Source organism: Chroicocephalus ridibundus, chromosome 6 (assembly GCF_963924245.1).
Source record: "Chroicocephalus ridibundus chromosome 6, bChrRid1.1, whole genome shotgun sequence".
Classification (NCBI taxonomy): Eukaryota; Metazoa; Chordata; class Aves; order Charadriiformes; family Laridae; genus Chroicocephalus; species Chroicocephalus ridibundus.
Window position 1 is genome coordinate 14,529,083 of NC_086289.1, and position 25,403 is coordinate 14,554,485.

Sequence of the window (25,403 nt, forward strand, 5' to 3'; positions counted from 1 at the left end):
GGATGCCCTCACGACAGCCAGGACAAATGACGGCTACCAGCACTGGTTACCAAGGCTTCGCTTTGCGACACTGGCAGGCGCGCTTTATGGCAGCGGGAGTAGCGGGAGGCGGTCGGAGCGGTTGCGAGGCAGCCGCTGCGCTACGGTGTTCCTGGCGCGAAGGGAGCGTAATTTTGGGTGGTGCCTGCGCGGGTGTGAATCACGGAGCTCAGCGGTGCTCGCCTTATCCAGAAACAGGTTGATTTGGCGTTAATAACTGGTGCCCTCCGTAGAGCAGACCCAGGATGGCTGTAGGAGTGTATGCCCTTACAGGCTGTGCTCCGAATTAAATTAATTAGGGCTGGGTCACTTAGTTTTCCAGGCGTTTCTTGTGTTGCTTTTATTCATCTTGGGCAAATACAGGTTCCTTAACACTAGAGAATTAATATCTTTTTGGAATAAAACTGGTATCCTGTGATTGACGCGCTTTCGCGATAAAATAAACGCTTGGCTGTGCTTCATTAGCGAGTCACATAATTCTTGTCTGGAGGGACGACGAGTGTAAAAAGACAGTACGAAGAGAGTGCTGCACACTATTAAAATCGCTGGCGGGCTGAGTCCTGGCGCTCGTGTGCAATGGCGCGTCCGCTAAAACTACAATTCCCAGCGCGCCCCGCGGCAACGCCGCGCACGCGCCCCGGGGGGCGACGCTGGCAGACTACGTCTCCCGCCGACCCCCACGGGCGGCCGGTGGCCGGTCCCGCGTCTGCCCCGCTCCCCGCCCCGAGCCGCGGACATGGAGGTGGACGTCGGCTCTGCTGTCTCGGGGCTGTCGAGCGGGGAGGGAGCCGGCGCGGGCCCGGCCGACGAGGACCGGGAGATGGAAGGGGCTCCAAGCTGTTCGGGGTCGCGCTCCCTCCCCTTCGAGTTCGAGCGAAGCCGCTCGGAGTCCAGCGGCGATGAGGACGACGACGAAGACGACGAGGAAGAGGAGATGGAGGAAGAGGAGCTCGAGGGGGACTCCGGGGCTCGGTTCGGGACAGACGACGGGGAGCTGGACTCGGACGACGACCGGGAGGTGCGGGGGGGGGCGAGCGGGGCGGCCCCTGAGGCGAGGGCGCCCAACGGCCCCCTCACGCGCCAGGCCCCGTTCCCGGCGTGCTCCGCGCTGCTGGTGGGGGGCGCGTGCTGGCTGCCGCCGCGATGGCGGGGCGGCCGGGGCCTGTGGCGGGGCCGGGATGGCGGGCGCGGCCCCGACCGCGGGAACCTGCCGGCTCCGGCGCGGAGCAGGGCACCGCGGGGGCGGCATGAGCTTGAGGAGGGCAGGGGGTGGCGGGGCGCCAGGCTGCCGGGTGCCAAAGGTAACGTCTGCAGGTGAGGCCTGGCGTCCGCAGCAGTCGGCGGTTTTCATGCAGGTCCTGTAACAGCGGACTTGAACTTACGTGCTTTTGGGGACTTCTGAAAACTTCCAGGTGCAAATCTGGATACCTGCTTAGGCAACATAGGCTGCATGGTAACAGGCTTTTTATTATTACCCAAATTCACTTAATCAGTCTTATTTAAATGAAGCTCTTACAAACTCTTGGCGTAGCTGAGAGAGTGCTAAACGGTGGCATTCGGGCAAAATTAATGGTGTTGTTGAGGGAAAGAAAGCCCCTTAGTCTGGCTTTGAGACGAGAGGAAACAGAATGTAAAAATCTAATGTGTTACCTCTTTCAGGCAGATTTCAGATTATTGCTATAGAATGCATTTGTTCTTTTTTGAAATAGCAGACTTCTGACAGCAAAGTAGTTATGAAATTGCTCGTATGCATTCCTGATAAAAGTACTTCATAACCAGAATTCAGAGCAGTGAAATTTCAGTCTTTGCATCCATATGTATCTGTATAATCCCTAACTGTGTGTAGAAATAAGAGGCAGCACTAGATATTAATCAAGCCCACTTGACTGGGGGCCCTGAAATGCTTACTGAGTGTTTTTCAAATTATGATATTATTTGCTACCAGTATCCATTTTAAGCTTCAGGTTTATTTGATAGTTTGTTAAAGAGTTTATCCCAAAAGGATTGGTTTTAGTCTGCCTTTCAGATGTGAAATTCATGAAACAAATTGCATTTCCATTCACAAAAAGGTCAATTTAGAAGACTAGATAAAAGTCTTTAGAAAAGAGCTGTATATGAGGAATGACTGACCTCTTAGAAAAAAACATTTCTGTAGCATGTTGATCCAGATTTTGTTCTTGGTTTAAGGCTTTGATATTTTGGAAGCTGCAACCAGGAAATTTCATGGCTTAGCTTGTGTATTCAAACTAGTACTTTCTTTCTTTGTAGCGTATGATAAACCTCGCAGAATTGACCCCTTACATCCTATGTTCCATCTGCAAAGGTTACTTTATTGATGCTACAACTATTACAGAATGTCTGCACACCTGTAAGTATCGGTATTGTCATATGAAGAGTTTGGTTGCTGTTGAGATGTTCTGGCTTCACAAAGATAATTCTCTGTTTGAGATGAATCTGTGTTATGTTTATTCTGTTCATTAAGGAAAATATATTTGGATATTTTAAGTGTCAGAAAATGATGAAATCAGCTTAGTTTCCCAGTTTAAGAGGGAAGAAGAGTAGGGAAAGATAAAGCCCAAGTAAAACAAAACTAGAGCTACTACATATTTTTTTATTGTTATTTTATTTTTTTATGTAGGCTCTAGGAATTTGAGTATGTAACTGAGAAAAGAAATTGAGTGGCCCCGCTCATAATGAACTAGAGAGATTTTTAAACTGTTGCTGATACGAGCTTGTAAATTCACAAAACTCGGTAGCTGGCTGTGTGGAAATACCAGTTCAGAAACAAAAATGGTTATATGCACCCATGGAACATTTAGTCTATAACCTGATGAGTAGAAATGGATGGATAATAAAAACCTGATTTCAGTGTTGTTATCTTGTTATTTTTCCCCTCAGTCCTCGTGTTCCGCTAACAGTTTTTCCATTGCTACAGAACTGTTTTCTCTCTAAGCTAATAAAACTCTTTCTGTGAAGCTCACGTTCAAACTCACCCATGTTCCCACCTGAATCCAAGAATTTTGGCTTCCTAGTCCTTGCAGCCACTAACACTACATAGAGGGAAAACTAATCTTTTTTCTATTTTTTTGTTTTGTCTTGTTTTTCTTTTAGGGGGCACTTCTTACTAGTTGGATGTATACCATGTAATATTCAGTGAAGTCTGTAATTTAGGAAAATGCACAACTGTTGTTATCAACAGCATAATGTTGCAAGTGCAACTGTGGTGATCTCTTAGAAGTTTCCTTGTAAATTTGGAAAAGTTTGTTGTGTTCAGGCTGATATTGAGCTGATTTGGTAGTAAATTAATTATTATAGATATTTCTACTCATTAGCTTTCTTTCCAGATTTTTAAAGTACAAGTAGAATGCAGTGAAAATGGCAGAATTATAATTTCATACCTTGGTGGTTCTACTGAAACTGTTGGGTGCTTTTTAGCAAACCTGTCTGCAGCAGTCAGTATTCTGTTGCTTTAGCTCTGCTCTTGTTCTGGCTAACATAATTACAATATTGAACACGTGCCATCAGTTGGATTAGGATTATTTGTAGGAATACTCCTAATTGAATATTCAGGAGTGTTGTATCCTGTACAGACAGAGAACTGCTGTTTACTTGAGTTTGAAAGTTGAAAGACTTGCTTTGTTTTGGCTGACGAATTTTATTTGAGAAGTCTGTGTGTAATTGCTCCTATTGTTTAAACAGATGGTATTGTATAATGGACACATGACTTTTATGGGGTTTCTTTTCTTTACAGTTTGTAAAAGCTGCATAGTGAGACACTTCTACTATAGCAACAGATGTCCAAAATGCAATATTGTTGTACATCAGACACAGCCCCTTTATAATATCAGGTAATAAATTCATGCCATTTTTATAGATTTATTTTTTTTCAAGTTTTGCTGCTTATAAATGTTTTGTTTTGCAGACTTGTGCTTTCTGACTTCAGATGAAGGAACGCTTCCGAGGAATGCATTGTGTTTGTTGCTTATATAAGTTTCATCTCAATAGTCAAGATAAAAATACTCAAATTTCTTGGTTTACCTGGTTTGTATCCCTTTCTAGGGTTTGTTACCCCCCACCCCTGGTATTTTTATGCATTTTCTCGGTGTCATAGGTGATATGGGATCTTAACTATTTGCTTTGATTTCCTTTTAGACAAAGCTTTGTTGGCATGGTGTACTTATTAGCTCTGAAAACTGAGTTTTATTTTCTTGAACTGTTCATGAATTCTTGAAGGGTAGTGCTTTTAACTTTACATGGCTTCTTCTGTTAGAGCTCTGCTATCGGGACATGAATTTAGACAGATATGAAGTTGCTGCTCTGTCAGTCTTTATGTACATGATATTTCGACAATGTATTTGGCATCTCTTGCAGTTTACTGAAAACCATTCTGTATTGCACTAAAGATGCTTTCATTTTTTTTCTTTTTAATAGACTGGACCGACAACTGCAAGACATAGTCTATAAATTAGTTGTCAATTTGGAGGAAAGTAAGTCCCTTTCTTTATTTTATTACCATCTAGAGGTTGAAAAGACTGAACAGAAAACAGTAATTCAAAGCCCCATTTCTATCTGGACTCTTTAAAATAGTTTTGTAACATTTCATTATAAATTTTAATGAATTATCTGTGTCAACTGGCATCTTTCTGGCTGTTAAATGGTATTATGGATAGCAGTACGTACGCTATCTCATGAAACACGGCTATAATTGTATCCAGATAAAACATCCAGATAATACTTCATAGTCATGCCTTATTTTTGTATAAGTGCAGAAAATATCATTAAATCTAATAAGTTCACTTTGCTTAGTTGAAAAAAAGTTGCTAGGAATAATTCTCTCAAATGCTTTTATTTTTTCCTCACTGCCACATTTATTTTTCTGATTTTAAATGTGTTAATATGTTCACTGTCCCATGTCATTTACGTTGAACTTTGGGAGCCAATGAAACTGGGTGGACTGAATGATATATTTGGACTATAGATGGTACAAAAATAGAGTCATGACAGCCTACAGACTGTATAAAAATAGTAAGGCCAGCCAGCAGGATACTAGTTTTCGCAGCTATTTCAGTATGATTTATAGGCAGTTTCTCTGATTTCTTCCCAGTTTTTATTAATAAGCTCTTAGTCTGGGTATGTTAAATGTCCCAGCCTCATATGGAATACTAGTGATGGGGAGGGTTTGTAGTAACTTGGAAAGTTTTTAGTGCTCTGATCATTGGAAACTATGGATGTTCTCAGCATCTGAAATAACATTCCAATCTGTTCTGTATTGTGGTTGGTTTTTTTCAGGAGAGAAAAAACAAATGCATGACTTCTATAAAGAGAGAGGATTAGAAGTGCCCAAACCAGGTGAGCTATAGTCACTTTAGAGGACACTGTTAAGGAAATATTTACTATACCATTTACTCTTAAGGGCTTTCCTTGAAATATTAGCTCACAACTGAAGAAGATATGTAGTATTGGAAACGTGGGATTCTTGGTTGTCTGATTAATGTAACTTGTCACAGTTCTCAGATTAGAAAAATAGATGGAACTGGCAGCGCTTAAACTCAGATTGTGGTTTGATTTTTTTTTTTAAACAAATTATATTTTGTCTACAACCAGGAAATATATATAAAACATGCGTTAATTTTATTTTGTGGCCCTGAATAAATAATAGATGTTACAAAGGAGTAAAAATAAAACTTCGAAGTCTGTTGACAGATGAGGGATTATTCTAATTATTTTTTGTTTTACTATCAAATAAACAGCTCTTTGGAGAAGTGCCATGCTGAAAGCTATTAAAATGCTAGTTCAGATACACAGCATGAAACGTATAAAGAGCTGATTTAGTCATAAATAAATAGGGTGAATTGCATGGGCTCTTTTTCCTTATGAGCTTATCTGTTCTTGGTGCATGTTAGTGTCTTGGGCTGCTTTTATTTCAAGTTGTATTTGCATTTTATCTATTTGAATATTTTAGCTGTCCCACAGCCAGTTCCAGTGAGCAGAGGAAGACCTCGAAAAGTTCTGGGCTCCGTGTTCCGGATCCCACCAGAACTTGACATCTCCATACTTCTGGAGTTCATTGGGTGAGTTGTGAGCAAATGTAAGAGCCAAGTGGCTGATGTGAGGGGTGCTGCTTGTGTGTGTTGGACTGTTGCTGGCACTTCCTCGTTTGAACTTACAGTGCAATAGTGACAGCCAGCTCTGCATAGCTAGGTGATGCAGATAATTGTGTAAGGTGTCTTCCTGTGAAAACAGCTTCCTAAAAAGTGTAGTTTTAAAACTTGCATGTTTTTATTTTATTTTTAACTAAGTAATGTGGTCTCAGTGAACTGAGTGATGAAATACCTGTCTCTTAAACTTCATAATCCCTGTAGGTGGCAGTACCATTAATGCTGACTATGTTAGGACTTGCTCGGAGGAACTGCAAGTACAACCCAGACAGCAAGAGTAGTGTTCCTGTAAATATTACAGGTGGCGGTAATAATGTGGTCTACTATTAAGTTTGCCTGACAGTTTCCCAGACTTTAATGAATTACGCTGAAGCTTTTGTATCAGGACTTATTTTTAGCCAATGGATTGTGAGGGGGAAATCCAGCCCAAACAACTGAGCTGTTTTCAGGGACACAGGAAGGAGAAATTGTATTGCTTTGGCCATGTGCAGATTTATATGTTAGTGATTGAAAGAGGGTAACTGAGAAAGGATTGGAAGTTGTAACTGCTCTGATAGCACCGCACAGTGGAGAACCTCTTTTGCGGGGGAAGCAGCTTGGCTTTTGCAACTCTTACCCCTCTACCCAGGTTGTGCCTGCTTTTGGCCTGGCTTTGCCTGAACACAGTGTTCAGAGAACTCCAACATGTAATCACAGCGAACTGTTACACAAATGATGTAAAGTCAAGCCATTAGAAATTCGGAAATACTGGCAGAAAAGCATACCATCTTGATTCAGCATCACTCTTTGTAGACGTCACGTCCTAGTCTTTTCATATTGTTATGTCCAGTGTTTCCACTGTGTTTTACTTTATTCAGAATACAGAACGTTTCCTCCATGGGGAAATTTTGGCCAGGTAGGTGATACTGTGTGTTTTTTTCGGTTTGTTGGCCACTTTATTATTTTTTTTAAGTGTTGCCCATTACATTGCTTCTTTATTTTTTTAAATGGATGAAAAGTGGGATTGCAGGAAGAAAAGAGAAGGTCTTCAAGCTAAACCTGAGGATCAATCCCTGACTGTTCCATAGAATGTCCTTGCAAATCCACATACATGACTTAATTTCACTGCTCATTTTCTGTGTGCCTGACTTGCAGAAGTGCTGAATGCTCGCAAGCACAGGTGAAAGCAGTGGGAGTCATGACTAAAACTGTAGTATGAAGTGTTCTGCAGGCAAATCCAATCTTGGATGTCCCAAATTGAGCGCTTGCAGTTCTTGGTTACCTTTCAGCACAGTCTGTCTTAGGTTCCTCTTTTTAAACAAGGTATTACACTGCCATTCTGCAGAGTAGGATGGTATAGAAATATATTAATGTGTTGGAAGAAATGAGACTGAGGAAATTAATGCTTTTGCTTTAAAAGCAGGCTTGCCACAAGGAAAGCCAAGAGCCATGTGTCGAACAGGAAGGGAAAGCAAAGATATTATATAGCTCTTCAGCCTGTGACCGTTGTGTATTGTACACTAAAAACTTAATTTAAATATAGTTTTTAATTGTACTTATAAAGGATTTTTTCCCTTTAATGAATGTGGTATAAAACACATGATGTAATTAGTACAGGCTCCCAGTGACCTGGGGCTCAGGCATGCTTTTTACCCCATTGAGTAAAATGTGATTAAATGGATAAATACAGACATAAGATAAAATGCTTTGACTAAAAACCAGGTAGAAAAAAAGTAAAGCTAATGCTATTCACCTTACATTTATGTTGGGTTAGGAGCATATATGCTGTTATTTTATTGTCTTGGCTGTGACTATACCTGTGACCGCAGTTAGCATCTAGGTATGAGTTTGAAGGACCTGTGATGGGTACTGGCCACTGCTGTGCTGGCCCGGCAGGTGGCAGAGAGAGCATATGGAGTGAAGGGGTATAGGAGCATGCTTTTATACCAACAGCCCTACATCTTCCTCAGTGATAACTTCACTGTAAAATTACTTTAAAAACAGGAATTAGATTTTAGTTCCAAGGATGTCCCTTTCAGGTTGGAGCACTACTCTATAGGAAAGCTTACGTAGATTTTCTTGGCTACAGGATTAGAAACAGTTTGAACTCATTGTAGTGAAAGTACTTTGTTTTAGATCTCCACTGTGAAAGTCTCCTGGTTACTTCTGCCCCCCTGCCATGATTCTCAGCAGATACATTTTTCTTTTTTTCAGAGCAAAAGGAAGATGTTAGGCAACTTAGACCTCAAAACTAGTAAATATGTGTCTGCCTGTCTGTGAAACAAGGTGGCCCTTGAATCGATGTTGTTGTATTTGTTTTTCTGGTAGTGGTATTTCAAGCTTCCATTCCAGTGTTGGCAGCAAAACAGGTAATACTGTGCAAATACCATCTATGCTATGTGAAACTGTTCACAGTGTTCTTGTTATGTATATGGAGGGAAGCACAGTATGTTTCTAACCAAAAAAAGGATGATGCCTTAACAGCATCTACTTTGTGATTTATTTTAGTGACTTTTTTAACCTTTGTTCTTCTTTTATTCTTTATATGTTTCAAGGTTAATATATTTTCCTCTTCAAAGTCATAATCAAAGAGCTTATGTTGACGATGAGACTTTAAGAAAACTCTTTGGGTAAAGAAAACTTGGAAGATTGGACTAGGCAGCAGAAATTGTTACTTTGAAAGTTTGACTGTCTGTATTGTGTTTTTGGAGTATATTATCTAATTGCCTGTGGCTATGGAACTGTATCAAAGAAAATGACAGCTGTTGCGAAAAAGCTTTTCTATGTTTGTGTGTTAGTAACTTTAAATTTCATTTCAGTGGCAGAATTTGATGATAATTTTACTTAACTCTGATAGCTGGTACATACTTAGAGGTGGAGTTACTCTGTTACAGTAACTTGAAGTGCCATGCTAATGTGTGGTCTGCACAATCATTACAAATACATTTGTTTGCTATATCAAATGATCAGTAGAATTATAGTCAATTTATTGTGGTGTTTGATTTTTGCCCTCTCCAGTGCTTACTTCATTGAGACATTTATGCATTGCACTACAAGGTGGAGGTGTGGAGTGCGGATGATCAGTAGTAGATCATGTGCTTAGACTGGGCATCAATGAAACTCTATTGAAGCCAGATGGGAATTTGGTCATTTCCCATCTTTGTGTGTATTTCACCTTCCAGAGAAACACCTGCTGCTTTCCTGAGTTCCTAGAAAGCATTAGCATTAATCCTGTGTTATAAATAGTTTGGAAGGCCAACAACTGGCCCAGAAGGCCTCTTTGGTGGTTGGGCACATTCTGTCAGCAGCTTCTTAGGTACTGTCTGTTAAAGTTCCAAATATCAAGGATGATGAAGTATGGGTGTTGAAGCAGCATTAATGTTACAGACTATTCCTATGAAAATTAATGTTATGTATAAAAATGGTTTCAGGCTGTGTTGGTTTTTTTTTTTTCCATTTCATGTAGACAAACCTTAAAGTCATAAATAGCTGAATTCACAAGAGAAATGGAGTACCAAATAAAGGGTAGGAGAAAAAGATATAAAAATTCAGTCTGATATTATTCCATCTGTTAGTTTAATGAAAGGAGGAGCTTGATTTGAAAAATAAGTTTGATATACCAGACCACTAAATCAATAAGTCACTATTATGATAAAGAGCTTTAGGGTGTTAATAACTGTTAACCTTAGCAATATTGACTGTGTTTACTCTTCTCTTGTTTTTCAGAGCTAACGAAGGCACAGGGAATTTTAAGGTGCAGATGTGATTTGAATTTTTCTCTTATGATTTACTTCAGAAATATGTATAACCTGAATGTATTTGATTTAGTTTGGTTTTCTTACACTGAGTGCAGCCTGAACTTTCATCAGCATAGTAATATCCAACCGTGGATTACAGTGTACTTTCAAACCTATTATTGCATAGCATCACAGAATAGTAAAAGAATGCTTCTGAGGCTACATAATTAATTGTGTGGGAGAATGGGAATGATACTGATGAAACTTCACCTAGGTGATTCTAGCTTGTTATTCTTGCATCTCTCCAAAAGGTGCGCTACTATGGCTTTCATTGGAATCCTGAACAAAGGTGTAGGCATTGTCTAAAATATTGGTTTTTGAAGTTTATCTAGTTCTAGTGGAAAGCTTGCATAGGTTATTGAGAGGAAACATAGCCTGAGGTATAACAATAGTGTAATAAATTGCTATGTGCTTAAACGTAACCAAAAAAATATACAAATTGTCTGGACAGCACAATATACTTCCTTAGTCAGCAGAAAGCTTATTCTTTTTTCCATCCTTTCACCAATAAGGTCTGCTGTCTGAACAGTGCTAAAAAAAAAATAGCATTCCTGATCCTTGCTAAAAAGTATGGCTCTTCTTCCAATATGGATCTTCTTACTGTGCTGCTTTGGTACAGATTCCTAGAGGAACTGCACGTTGTTTGCTTCCTTCATGATTTCGTATGCTGGAGTTAGAGATGCTCCAAGTGTGTCATTCCACTATTTTGGCTAAATACTTGGAAAACAAGGCTCTTCAAAGGCAAGAAGGAGATGTAATATAAAATTACTTAGTATGTGTTGCATTTAATCTTGCACTGTATTGGAATTGTAGGACCCAAAAGATTGAATGGCACATAGAATGTAAAAGACACCTGACAGATACAGTTAGGAAGATTTTACTGTTGAAGATTTTGAGTAAAAAGCATGTTAGTAACCTACATGTGAATTGTCCTGATGGTACCATTTTACTAATTTCCTTCATGTTTTCAGCTGAGTTGTTTTCTAACCAATATGTTTTCAGGCACAAATCCGAACTGTTCAATTTGATTGCAGTTATTCATACTACTTTTAATAGTAATTACATTTGTTATAGCAGAGCGTAGGAGGAAATTTCAAACATTCAGATACAGAAAAAAGAATTTTCACAAAGAGTTGAAATATGAATATAGTTTCCTAAATCAGAATTAATCTGTAGAAGCTGGGCAGTGTCCTGAAAATGTCTACAGTTGATTTTCTTCATCTGTTGCACCCCCACACCTACCCAGCATTTCAGGAAAGGGATTTTTTTTTTTTTGTGTAAACGGTTGGGAGTCTTGGGGGGAGGGGGTAGCGGGGTGGTCCCTTTTAAGCCATAAATATTCCTGCTCACTTTAACTCTGGCGTTCTGAGGATGTTGAAGGTGAAAGGCTGCCCACCAATACTCATGGTGAATAGTTCTGTGCTGCAAATAATCCGATCCATAGAGTAAAGTGCCACTCAGGTTATGTGCATATTTAGACTTCTATATCATCTATGTGAGTTTTAAGAAATACCACATCTTTCAACTGGTATTTTTCTACAGCACTTTCAAATTCCTTGCTGTGTGTTACCCCCCCCCCCCCCCATTTCACTGTATCTCTTCTTCCTTTCTATCCTTATTTTCTTCACTACATTTTGTGTCTTCGTGCTTTTTTATTCTACTTCATGACCAAGGGGTTTACTTATCAACCTTTCAAATCCTTTTCATATCCACTTCTCACAAAACATACCCATCAACAAAACCAAACAAAACATTCTCATCCATTTTTGGCATTGCTCTGTCCTTAATGACTTGTTTATCTGTCTTATTTTTCTGAACTAGATGTTGAACTTCATATATAAAGGGTTTTCAACCTTTTTTCTTTCTTTTTTTTTTTTTCAAGTGGGCATGGGCAGGGAGAGAACAGGTTACAAGGTCTGTGGCCATAAACTGTGATTTATACATGCTGCAAGCGTAAATTCAGCATCAGCAAGCGTGCAGCAGCATGGTTCCTTAGATCAGGTCTGACTGGCATTTCTAGCTCTTGTACGTGAATAAATCAAACTATTGTTCCAAAACTACAGTTATCATGGATACGTATTTAAATTCATGATTGAATTCAAGGGTGTAGTCCATGACCCTCTGAACCTTCTTTCAAATTGAAAGAATATGATGAACCTGGATAATAAATCGCAGCTGTTCAGAAGTCAACATAAAAATCCAATTAATTGACACAAAAGAAAATCCATTTATCACACTGAATGCAGTCATCTGCTCTGCCTTTGTGCCTCTTTGCTTAGCTGCCCATATCACCAGTCAGCTGTTTAAAATTTTATCCGTAGAAGAGAAACCTATTAAAATTTTTGAAGCTGGCATAACAAATGTCTTGTCTTTGCAGTCCTTGGTGTGAAAGTATTTAGAAATGATACAAAAAGATTTCAGACCAGTTTTGCCCTTGTGTTCTGTATAGTAGTATAATTCAATTGATTCTGGAATTTCACGGACTATTGAGTTGATTCCAGCCTAAGACATAATATAGAAATACTTCTAGAACGCTAAAGGGCTTAAGCTCTTTGCGTTACAAAATGCAGTATGGTTTAATTACCCGAATCATGTTTGGTACCCAAGCCTGATCTGGGGAAAATAAAGAAACTGTGGGAAATAGTTCATGTGTTTCTGATGAGTAAATGCTTGTGAGGGGAGAGGTTCTTAACATGCTGTGTAATACTAATTTCTGTGCAGAATTAATAGCAAATATCATTCTCCGATACTTCAATAGTGAAATGGGGCTGAAGTCAGTAGTTAGTTATTTTTAAATGTTGTTTTAAACAGCAGGAAGTTTGAACCTGGAGTCTTAATACATATTTATTCCTTTCCCTATGAGGTAATCTGGAAGTAGATCAGAAAAGGATACAAAAATTTAAGCTGTCTCCCTCTGTTATTGGGTGTCCACCTGGGTTTGGGGTTTATCAAGGATGATGGCTGAAAAGGTACATTGTCTTAAAATCTCACGTTTATTCTTTGCAGCCTTTGGAAAAGAAGTTTGTGCGTGTTTCAGGGGAGGCAACGATTGGACATGTGGAGAAATTCCTCAGAAGAAAAATGGATCTGGACCCTACTTGTCAGGTATGCCACTTGTAGTGGGACTTACAAGTACAGCGTGATCAATGTAGTGCCTGTGCTTCAGACAAAACATTTCCATTGTTTGTTAGAGTCTAGAAGTAATGTTAGGGGTTTTTACTGCAGTAAGGATTAAAAAATAAAACACTTCAAATGTTGTGATCTGCAAGGAATAAGTAACTAATTCGCAACATGTTTAAATTTTCATTATAATACTTCATTATTTGCATAGAGTTTCTCAAGTTCCATTGAAGATTTCAGCACATGAAATTCAAAACTACAAAATACTGCTGTTTCAGCGGTAAAACTGAGTATATAGACAGGAAAATGTGTGAGTGTGGGAGGATGTGAAGACAGAGACAGGTAGGGAGCTGAGTAACAGTAAAACTGAATGTTGAAGAAAAACAAGGGCTAAGAAAGAATGATACTGTGGATGGATGTGTGAAAACGAAAGGTATGAATGCAGATGTAGGCATGTCCCGCCAAAAAAGAATTCAGAGGAGCAGAATACAGTACAGAAGAATCTAACTTAATATTTCTTGACCATTTTGGTAGGAATTGCATGTCAAAACCAGTTCTCAATTCTTCACTGTATTTCAGCAGCCATTCAGTTGGGAAGGTGCAGGAGTTCTGTAATGTATAAACGATTCTTAAATCTGTCAGTTATTGTCAAATCAAGACAATGCTGATGTGAATAGGTAAATGGTGGAAGTTAAGTGCTGGCTTTGGAGTTAAGGTTGTGTTTTCATACAGCAGTAACTGTCTGAGACACTACAGCATGACTGCGTGCCTCAATAATGACTATTTATTCATGTCACTTACCTTTTCAGTGGTGGCAAAGCAAATCAGATATAAATTATTCATCATTCTGAGGAAGTAATGTATTTTCATTTGTTGGCTTCCTCTCAGTCTCTGTAGCTTTGAGGTGGTGCTGACTCGATATTTTGAACAAATAAAAGTATCCTCAAAATGAGACTAGAGAAACTTCTTGCATTAATTGAGTTACTGTTTATTTGAGGGGAAGGAATTGTTTGTTTGTTGGGTTTTCTTAAGTACTACATCAGAATCTCAATTTTCAGGAACACCGAGCATCCGTAATGGAAACTGTAGTTACTCATCTTTCAAAATCAAGCTAGGCCTGTGTGTTGGATGTCTTTCAGATTTTGCAATCTTGCGATCATCTAACAGACATAACTTGAGAATTTTTCCCCCATTGGTTACTTTCTGCTTGGACTTCCCAGACAGGGTATGATCCGCTGTTAGTGGGTAAATGTTACTGTGTCTCAAAAGCCAATGACGATTTCATAGACTTCCTTTCTCAAGATGTTGCTTGATGCTGACCCAGGCACTTTATCTATGCTAGTATCCAGTTTGCCATTCTGGAGTAAGGCATGGTCATTGGCTAGTTCTAATGTCTTGGTCTCTCTGTGCAAGCCCTGCCTGTCTGAAAGAAATCTTAAATCTGCTTTCTTCTGTAGTCAGATCCTTTGGCTGCTTTTTTTCCCTCTCTTAAGTGATCTGCTCCCTGCCGCCCCCCGCCCCCCCCCCTTTTTTTTTTTTTTTCAGTATTTTGGTCTCTGGAAACCTGCAGTTTTCATGCCACAAATCATGACTGATTTCTTGAAGATATTCAGGCTTATTTTTAAAAGATTAGAGAATTGGGTAAATGAAGCAGGAAGTATTTTCTATATCCTGATTGATAATTTCTTTGTCATATGGGGATTTAAGATTAAAGGAGTGTATGTAGTGAGCTGTCACCTTCCCATTGTAGTATGCAGAACTGAAGCTGATGGTTTTTTGGTAAAGATGCAGAAAGTGAAAGGCATGTCAGATGTCACTGAAGATTAATAAGCCTAATGAATCATGTCTTACTTCAGCTTCCCAGGATGGCTAATAAAACAGAAACTGTAAAACAAAATTAGGGAGAACCTGAATATAAATTAGCACAGACAGAAGAATTTAAGAAAATAGGTTGTAAACTATATGTGCAAAGAATATAAATGTAGAGGGTGCTTGGCTGCTTTTTTAGCTTGCTGTGGAAATTTGGAAGAGAGTTGAGGACTGCAGTGGTTCATCATTTCCTGTAGACTTCCCCAAAGTATGTTAAAGAAGAAATAGATAGTAACTTAGGACAATAAGCTTTTCTTTCTAATGTTACTTTAGTCTTGATTTCTGACTATCTCCAGTTCTTCATTATCTAAAATAATCAATTTTTATATAAAATGACATGAATTTGGTGCACTCAGTTTGGGACTAGAGTTCAAGAAAAAGATTTCCCTGGGAAACTAGGAAATTTCTTTGCCTGAAATGTGCATTTATGACTATTGAGCTAAAATGCACTGCATTTGCAGTATTTTTCCCCACATTTATCTACAGAAACCTTACTGCCACAGTGTTTAATTGTGCCTTACCTGGGACTTGAAAAGATTTGATTCGAAAGAGGGCACAGTCTCTTTCCTCCTTTCATTCCTCAGTATACCAATTGTGTTCTTGGTTTCATTGTTGAAACTTCTAGTAAGGGCACTAGGTGGGGTTATTTTGTGAATGCAGTGAGTTCCTACTGAACATCAGTTTAACAGTCAGCAAAAGTATTATTTGAGAATGTTTTATTTGTTCCCTGTAACAACTGATTCAGTGACCAAGTGATAAAAGTATGATACCCATTCTCCTGAACTACTGACTGTACTGGGACCTCTTTGACTTAATTTGGTCATGTATAATATTAGCTAACGTTTGCCCTTCTTCATTAACCTACACAAGTGGGTTGGATTGAGGTTAATGAAAATGTGAAATAAGCCATCTGACTTGTGACGGTATATACAAAAGTCTAAAAAGCAGTTTTGAAGCAACTGCGTTTTTTCTTTTCTCCTAATCTCAGGCCTCAAATTATTTTTAGACTACTGTATTTGAGTTTGCAAATCAATTATGATTCAAATTTCCTAGTTTATCTGAAAGGTTAAGACTTCATTTATTTTTATCTACTACTTCAGCTGACAGGCTGTAGTTTACTCTTTCTGGTGCTTTGTTTTGATCCCTATGCTTTGGACAATGATTAATTTTCTGTATGTGCTTATATATATATTTCTAATTACAAGGTCTCTCCTGAATGTTCTTGCTGGAATTTGTTGGGGGTGTTTGTGAAAATAATTTTTGAGCAACTGGAATTGCTAGTAATATCTAAGTAGTTAACATTGAATTTGAACTTAATACAGGCTATGGTGTTAGGAATCCATTAGGTGATTGGCTTTGATATCTGATGCACATCTGCATAGTTTGTGTTCTGCTGAAGGGTGGGAAGGGAATGAGAAGTTTTCTTGAATGTGTTATTTCCTTTCAAGTCATCCTGCAGCATCATTTTCACTTCTTGTCATTCATTCTGTAAGGGCGAGAGAGAGACTGATGAAAGATTTGCAACTTGGCTGGTCTAAATGCATTAATGTAGCTTACGGAATAGAAATGTTCCATAATCAGATGTGCATTCCTGAAAGCGTGTGTGTGTGTGTAAACTGCAGCCTGGGGAAAGATTGGAAGAAGGTCTGTGCTCATGCACTGTAGTTGTTGATGCAGTTTCTTTGTGCCGGTCTTAGACCCTGTAATAGAAATATCTGGTACCTTTGAAAACTAAATAGCAACTAGAGGAAATGGAAAGCTTTGTCAGCTTTTTGAATAATTAGCCCAAGTACTTATGTCAGTGTCTAAAACTTTGTGTTTTCCTGATCCTTCCCTGGATAGTATGGGTTGTCATAGAAACTATTGATTGAGGTCCACTGCTTTCTGGGCCAAATTCCCCCTTGAGATGAATCTTACGTGGGATGAAAGTTTTCCATTTTTATCTCTGTCTTACTTGGTGAGTATTAATTTATAATTGTCTGTTATTGTGGCTTTTAGAGAAATAGCTCTAATAGCAAACATGCCACCTAAAGAAAATAAATGGCATAATGGAAAGGCTACTTTATTTAATAAGAATTTTAACAGAATTGACTGAGTATTCAACAGCTGCACCTTCATGTTTCCTTTCAGTGAAAGGTCAAACTATATTCACTTCTGTCTCACTAGCTATCAGTACTAGTTGGCTTCAGTTTTACCAGTCAGTTGACATTGTAGTAAATTCATAGTACTTGTGTTGCTGGCGCTTCTTTTGTAATGGAATATGTTAATTCCTGTATGGCACAAGGATTCCTCTGAGACACATTTCACAACTGATTTTTCACACTGAACTAGTATTTTTTTCATTGTGTCTTTTATTCTCTTGTCCTTATAGAATGAATCCTAGCATAAGAATTATCAGGCAGAAATTCAGGCTTTGGTGCTGGCATGAGGAAATTAGGCGTTTGTTATTCAGAGCACTCAAAAATGGTGAAAAATTCTTCTCAATTTATAAGACACTGGATCTTTAATGATGACTATTTGAAACTGGAGCAGTGGGATATTTTCAAGCAAGCATTCTGATTCTGTTTTGAAAGATTGTCAGCAGTTGTCACTGTGTCTATTTGCATCCTATATTGGGCAAATAGATTAGATTTTCTATTTCTGTAGAATATATACAACGTGTACGTATATATGTTTCAGTGGGAGCATGATCGTTTTCAGTGCCTTATGGTATAAAAATTATAAGCTTATAAAGCAAAAGTAATTTAACTCATATCACTGGAAAGCAAAGCAGGCATGTCTGTCTTGCTGCAGTAATAACTGTAGAGGTTAGAATGCACAGGAAACAGCAGAAATAACTGCAACCACCTTTCAAAAAGAAAAAAACATATTTCTTTCAATTTCTGTGTTAAACACATCAAATGTTGATGTTAAATATATACATTTGTGTGTATGTATGGATCAATATCTAATCAACATGTAATGCTACATCCAGATTAGTTTTTACCTGCTGGTTTCCTCCTAGAAGCTAAAAACAGCAGGAATACTAAGCAGTTTACATCTTCTGCACATTAAGATTCAGCCTAACGCAAATGGAGTATTCTGCATCGTTCTCATACTATACAGATGGTGAAGTAAATTAGCCCATTTTGAGCCCCTAAGGAGTAGAATTCTTGTGTTCCTGATTCCTAGAACAATGCAGTTTGCCAGCATGAGGCATAAATCTTCCTAAATCTTTTCATGAAGAATGAGAGATAGTGGGTCAGCATGCAGAAGAGCATAAATCAAGGGAATTGAATAGCTAAAGCACAGAGTGCACCCTGTCGTGGAAAGTGGACATATAAGAGAATACGTAATGATATTGCAGTATGCTCCCTGACTACTGCAGTGGCAGAAATTAGACATTTTGCTTGCAGAAAGCCGTGGGACAGCTCATTGTCGATGCTCTTAACTTTAACTTTGAGGTTTCGTCATTGTCATTCACAGATAAGAGCCCTCATTTCCATATCTAGAAACTGCTTCTAAGGAAACTAACCAAGCTGCAGTTGAAAGAGACACAATGCTGTGTTAGCTGCTCTAATTTGGAATGTTAGAGACTGGAATTATGCTATGTACAGTAAATTCATAGTAACTTTATAAAGAAGCATATTTTTCATAATAGTCGAGGCAGGGAATTCAGAATACCTCATTATGATTTCTTTTTTCCCCCCAAATTACTGTTTTTGTGGGTAGTTACTTAACAAAACTGCCTCCTCCAGAATTGCAGACATCATTGACATAGTTTAGCTGCAGCAGAGGATATTGCTTACAATTGCTGAGTCACTTGCATCACAGAAGTATTGATTGCATTTTGAAGGAGACCTGTATGAAGTAGTTGCTGACAGTGGCATACAGTGAGCTGTTCTTTTCAGTTAGAACGCTTCTTCCAAACAGTCATATTAAGCAGACTTAATCACGTATTTTCTCACTCAAGAATGAGAGTAGCAATGGCTTATTTTCTGTCCGTGGCACAAACAACTTGCCCTCTTCTGCAACTGATGAATGACTCTGGGTGTTTGTGGGATTGTTTTAGTACATGGTCTAAATTCCCATTAAATTCATCACAGCTATTACTAAACAGCTTTTTTTCAGTGGATGCACTAAACTGGGAGTGAAACAATAAACTGTCCTCTCTGTTCCAGAAGTGAGCCCCAGGTCAGGGGCATGGGGTGGGAGGCATTAGGGTAGCGCAGTAGGGCTATGCGTGCTAAATACATTTGGACAACGAAGGTAAAGATGCCTTTAGTGTCTAACATGGTAGAATTGAACTCTTCTAATCAAATTTAAAGGTCGTAGGTTCTGTTTTGCTAGTCCAAAGGTAGGTTGAACTTTTGACTGTGTCTGTGTTCTTTCACAGGTGGACATAATATGTGGTGATCACCTGCTAGAACACTACCAGACACTAAGGGAAATTCGTCAAGCCATAGGAGAGAGTGCAGTACAGGTATGTGTGGCAACGGGGGCTTTGTTCCAGGTTTTCTATTTCAAAATAGAAGACTTCTTCCTTAAGCTATCAGGTAGCACCAACTTGTCTGAAGAAGACGCTTGGAAAATCTCTCCAGCTTATGCAAAATGTTTTTTATATTGCAAATAGAGTTGAAAAGTATACCATGTGCTAAGAATGTTCTGGATGGTGTGATGGTGTTCTGGATATGAGGGTTTTGTGGGGTTTTTTTCCTACTCCAAAACAAGTTGCTATCTTAGCAGTGATAATTATACTAGCCTTTCTTTCAATTAACATTCCTTGTTTTCCTTCCCTGGTGATTGCATCTCTGCAAGAAATCAAAGGACTGAAGCATCCCAAATGAAGCTAGCCTTTTGACTGGATCAGGGGAATAAACTTGCTCATAAAAGCACAAACCAAAGATACAGAGTAATGAACGCAATTAATATGCTTGATGCATTATTATACCGGTCCTGGTCATAGCATGAGCATATAGCCAGCTTAGTTCTTGTTGATAACTTACTGTATTAAGTGCTCCTGGTGCTGCAAATAAGAAAGCGCTTTTTTTTTTTAATTCGCTGTGGATCTTTCCAAGTGTCTTTATTTCCTATTATAAAAGTGGAGAAAACCAATGAAATAGTCTGCCCAGTGCATAGTAAGATATAGACGTAGAATCATGATGAATGGTAAACTGTATATTCATTGAAACTTGGAAGTCTGAAAAGTTAATGTTTAATCTAATACAATGGGAAGAAATAGGATTTAGATTGGTATTTTATTTGAATAGCAATCTAAACAGATGGCAGAAGGGCTGAAATAATAGCTAATTCAGTTCTCTTGACTTGTTTGTTCACACACATGGACAATCTTTTACATACAAAATTTCTTCTGAGCACTTACATGCTACGACAGGTCGTCTGTGTCAGGGGCAAGAAGTGGAGAGCTGATTTCGAGGTATCTTGGACATTGCATCAGCTGTACCCAATTTGAGTAACTAGGAGGGACCTCACAGCCAGGGCAGATGTATGTGGCTCATGCTAGCATTGGCAGACATTAAAAAACTTTAGTGTGTGTACCTCAGTTTCTGTAGTCAAAAGGAATAAATGCCATACTTGATGTCTTGGCTACTTATATGAAGAAAAAAGGAAAATGTAACCTAACCCACTTCGGGAAGGAAGCGATAGAAACCGAAAGGAAGCTGGCACTGGTAACAAACTTGAGCTCACGACATTAGAAGCATTGTAAGTAAATATAGCAATCAACACATAGTGATGGAAGTGCCCTCTACTAAAAGCTTCAATAGCAGTGAGATATCCAGGGGTATAGTGCATGCTTTTAGACTTCATCTTGGCACAAGAGCTTTTCATCTATGAAAAATGCTCTTGGGGAAGCACTTCAAGGAAAGCTGCATTGGTTTCATTTCTTGTCAGAAATGGATCTGCCAAGTTGAAATCTAGTGTCTTTCGTTTCTTGTCAGAATTGGGTCTGCCTGATTGATGTTTAGTGGCAAAGTACCAGTCAGCAGCTCCACAAGGAGAACAGTTGTCTCGGGATATGTTCTCCAGTGATGTGTCAAGTCTCATTATTACAAAATCAGTATGCTAGTGATGAATTCTAGCAAGCCTGCTCTCTTGGGCAAACAAGCAGAAAAAGTTCATTGCTTTTTGTAAAGTCTTGTGCTTTCATAGTAATTTTTTCCAGGAAATTTGAAAGATCATGTTCATCCTTAATTTTTCTTCATTTTGTTATGAAACCTTTTAGGATGTAAAGTAGTTACAGTAGGAATACTGCAAATAAACAACAGTTGCTGCTTTTTTGATATTGAAATAATTGTGACATTTTCATGTTTTATAGTCTTATATTATTTTGCAGAAATCAAGAGAATGCATTTCTAGGATTAAAATACATTGGAAAATGGTTTTAGATAATTATCCAGGAAAAAAAAAATTAATGATGGATAGGTCAAGTCTAAAAATGGTAAGGGTTGTTTCTTTTTCACCAAGACCTGAAATTCAGTGAGGGGCATGATTGTCCTAGCCCAGTGAGGCTACAGCTACACAGGAACTGGAAGCTCCAAGGGCATCTTCTGCCATCATAACCTTCCAGCCTTTCCAAACCAGTGTTGGAGCTTGGAATACACCTAACAGCTCACAACAGGATGCTGAAACGCCTTCAACGCTGCCATTATCATTTAGCAGTTTCAGAGGTTCATTGTAGATGCTTTATGCTAAGAAAATCGTTTCAGTGGCTACTTATGCAATACAAAGTCATTTAAAGGAATAAACATTGGGATTTTTTACTTGCATGAGTACAGTCACTGTTAAAGGAGAAAAATAACTGCTCTTCTGAATCACATTTTTTGTTTGGAAGTTCATTCATGTCAGCAGTTACTCTTTTTGCTGAGAAAAGTGATTTAAAAAATGCGGATAAGTTTCTCTGCCAAAGGCATTAATTTTAACATACGTTCTTTGGCAGCATTTACACTGGCAGGGTTTCTTCCAATGCGAAGCAGCATGACATATGTTGTGTGGGATTTATTTTTCTGTGACGTAATCACTGTAAACTTTGAGGAGCTTTTACTCCTCCTAAATGATTCTTAAATGCTCAAGGCTGGTTTTGTGAATATTTTGGTTGTTGGAGGGGTTTTTTTCCTACCAAGTGATGCCTTAGAGCCTCAGTGGGTTAAATGCTCCTACAGGTGCAAGCTACCAGAGTTTTAGCTGTTCTGAATAACTATGGGCCTTTCCAGCAAGTGTGGGAAGGTCAGTTCCTGATACTGGCCTGTGATAGTAACCTGTTTGGGTTGTTTTAATTGGAGTAAATAGGCAACTTATTTTAGCAGTTGTATGTAAACAATTAACATGTTGGTTTCTGAGTAGTTGATAGTAGGCTAAAAAAAAAATAAATCAGGAATAAATCTTGTAGATCTCAGGATATTTTAACATTTCTGAAATTGGGTGTTTGGTTGAATATTTCTAATTAGCCAGAAATGGGATTTCTAGCTCTGTTTAGGGCAAAAGCATTAAAAATTTGCTGCACAGTATTTATATAAAAAGAAGCAATTTGGCTCAGTTTTTAAAACAGTGTAGAACTGGTGAAATTTACTGCAAGGAGACATCAAAGACACTGACAGAAATTTTTAAAAGGCTCAATTTTGTTACCAAGCGTTGAGATTGCCTGTAATTAAGAGCTTGATCCAGTAGGTGAGGAAGGAAACTTGTTGTTAACTATATGGGAATAGAATTTCTTCCCTGTATTCCCTTCCTCCCCTATGCTGCATGAATGCAACATGATCCAAGCTGCTACTTATTTTCACTTGTCTGAAACTGGCCTTGGAGCTCTGTATCACTGATGGATATAATAAGCTCACACATGGGAAAAGCTAAAAAGAGTAGCTTCCTTTATGTCCCTGGCCCCTGGCACAGAGGTCTTGCAAATTACAATGCTCTCTTTGTAACACTCACCTTTTTGTAACCCAATGCCATTGAATTTTTTTGGTCTCTCCTGAGCTAGGCAGTAAGAGCTGTGACCGAACTTAATTACTGTGACCCTCTAGCACACATCTGTTATGGAAGTGTTTTAGTCTGCTGTGGGGATACTGAAGTTGGAAAGTGTGGCACTTCTTGTCGCTGCTGCTCTTATAACATCAAAAGATGTATATACTGTGATGTTTCTGTCAGTTCCACTCTAAAGTTTATAGCTGGGTGTAGCAGGTGGGATCCTTTCTACATTTTTTTAGGTCAGGTTCACAAATGTGTGGCAAGGAACAGTGAAGAGTTTTGCTGCAGAAAGGATCGTATTTCATTTTGCTTTTCTTCTTGGTTTAACAGGGATATTTCCTGTGTAGATAGATAATTTTATTTAAATGTCCTACTGCCAAATGTACCATTTGAAAAGTCATTCATGAAATAATACATTGTACCATTTTCTTATTGTATAAGTACTTTTTTTTTTCCCCCCACACCCATCTCCATCTCAAAGAGGAGAGGGGAATATAATTATTTGCCTTGATATTTCAAAACTTGTGTTTGCAATATGGAAGAGATGTGGTTTAAAAAGGCAAATGAGATTGAAGCTGGGGTTCTGCAGTGCAGTGATGGTCATACCAGACAGAGATGGAGATGCCTCATGGAGAAAGTGAAGTGGTATGATGATACAGTTTCTTTCTCGTCTCTCTAGGATGGTTTACTTGTGCTGCACTATGGCCTGGTAGTATCTCCACTAACTGTAACTTAAGGATTGCTAGAATGTCAGAAGGCAAAAGAATCCGAAGTCATCAAGCTTCTTCACTGCTGTTTTTCACCAAAGAACGCCATCGTATTTCCTGTGATAGGAAGCATGTAAAAAGAACCACCAACAACTGCTGTATGCTTGTAATTTAAGGTCTGACTTTACCACTGTAAAAAATTACGGCATCTGTAAGTACAGCTATAGATGTTGCTATGCTTTGTGTTACAAGTTACTGTCTTCAAATTTCACTCAGCTCAGGGAATTTAAATGCTCGGAGTAGCTGCATTTTTTACTTTCTAAAACCACAAGTTCTTACAGGGTGAACAGCCTTTTTTTCCTCTAAGATATGAGGTATTGCTTACTTTCTAAGTGTCTAGCTAGAACAGTGCTCTCAGGGATGATCTTCAGTGGGCAGTACAATTTACTCTGGGGAGGAGACAGTCTTTGCCTACAAAAATAATAAGTGTACTGTGATCATCTGTCTTTGGATGCGATTTAGGGAGAGGAAGGAACTTTGGAAATGCAGACCAAAATAGGTAGAAAATCACGCATCATAAGCATTGTTTTTTGAGAAGTAGCATTAAATTTAGCTGTTTTTCTTGAAGAAAAACAATTTTGTTTGCACTGGAAATATTTTTGCTGGTAGTTTGGCTTAAACCAAATGGTAGATCGTGCACCTCTAGTCTTAATGGAGATGAGCTGGCTGTAAGCTGGTTAAACTATGCATGAAAAAAAAAAAGTAGCACCTCTTTCTACCTGCTTGCTGTATGTAAAATAATCACTGTCAGCCTGATTCTGCTGTCATGTAAAATCTGTCAACTGACTTGACTGGCAGGAGCATAAATCCTTTCACTTTAGCACATATTTTTCTAGCAGCAGTGAAAATGGTAGCTTTTTCCACTCTTTAAATGTATATTAGTGCATTGTAGTGGAGACCTGGGTTGAGTAATGTAATACTTGCCTGTTACTACCAGATTCACGGAGGACATTAGGTAACTTCAATTTTAACATTAAAATACTAGGTTTTGTGACAACTGTAATACTTCAAATTCTCTTCTGTTTTAAGATTTCCATGGTCTCTTGCACAGCATTAAGGACCAGAGCTTTGTATGTTACGGTCTTACTGCATACTAGGTCATCAACGTGGGGATTCATGAAAGCTACCGTTATGCGTCAAGCTGCCGCCATTCCCTATAGTCAGCATAGGGAAAGGGAGGAGGTTCCTTTGTAAGGCGTTTCAGAGCACCTAAGTTAGCTCAAATGCATTTGCTCACTGGCATCCTTTCTCTAAAGAAAGCTTTCATGAATCCTTCCTTGGGTCTTTACAATAAATGTTCAGTTTTGTCTGTGAAGACGACACATAAGAAAAAGTCTTGTTTGAAGTAATTCTTGTGATGCTTCTAAAAAATGTAACAAAAACATTTCTAGCTACAAAATCCTATTTTACCTTTAAAGTTTGTATAAAAGTAGTGTTTAAAATGCAGCAGAAAATGATATTATTTTGTAAACACTTTGTGAGTTGTGTTGATAAGAGATTATATATTGTAACAGTAAAATAAATTTTATTTTAGCCGATTTAAAATTGAGCTCTCGTATTTCTATGCCATGCTCCCTGTGTCAGCCTCAGGTATGGCAGTTGATATTTAAACTGCTGGATGTGCTCGGGGTAATTAGAATGACAAATTTCAATTAGGATGTTGAGTGGTGAAGGGTAGTTTAATACCACAATCTCCGCTGGAGCTAACTGCG

At 38.6% G+C, this 25,403-nt stretch overlaps 1 protein-coding gene across 1 annotated transcript; it reads left to right on the top strand.

The window, feature by feature from the left end:
* The first annotated feature begins 2 nt into the window (after positions 1-2).
* On the top strand, positions 3-25,229 carry PCGF6 (polycomb group ring finger 6). Its single transcript, XM_063338385.1, has 11 exons — positions 3-98; positions 647-1,057; positions 2,308-2,407; positions 3,791-3,887; positions 4,471-4,526; positions 5,329-5,388; positions 6,002-6,110; positions 9,903-9,930; positions 12,980-13,078; positions 19,338-19,424; positions 23,604-25,229. Exons 1-11 carry the CDS (start codon positions 3-5, stop codon positions 23,658-23,660), a joined length of 1,200 nt encoding a protein of 399 aa, XP_063194455.1. The 3' UTR covers positions 23,661-25,229.
* The last annotated feature ends 174 nt before the right edge of the window (positions 25,230-25,403 follow it).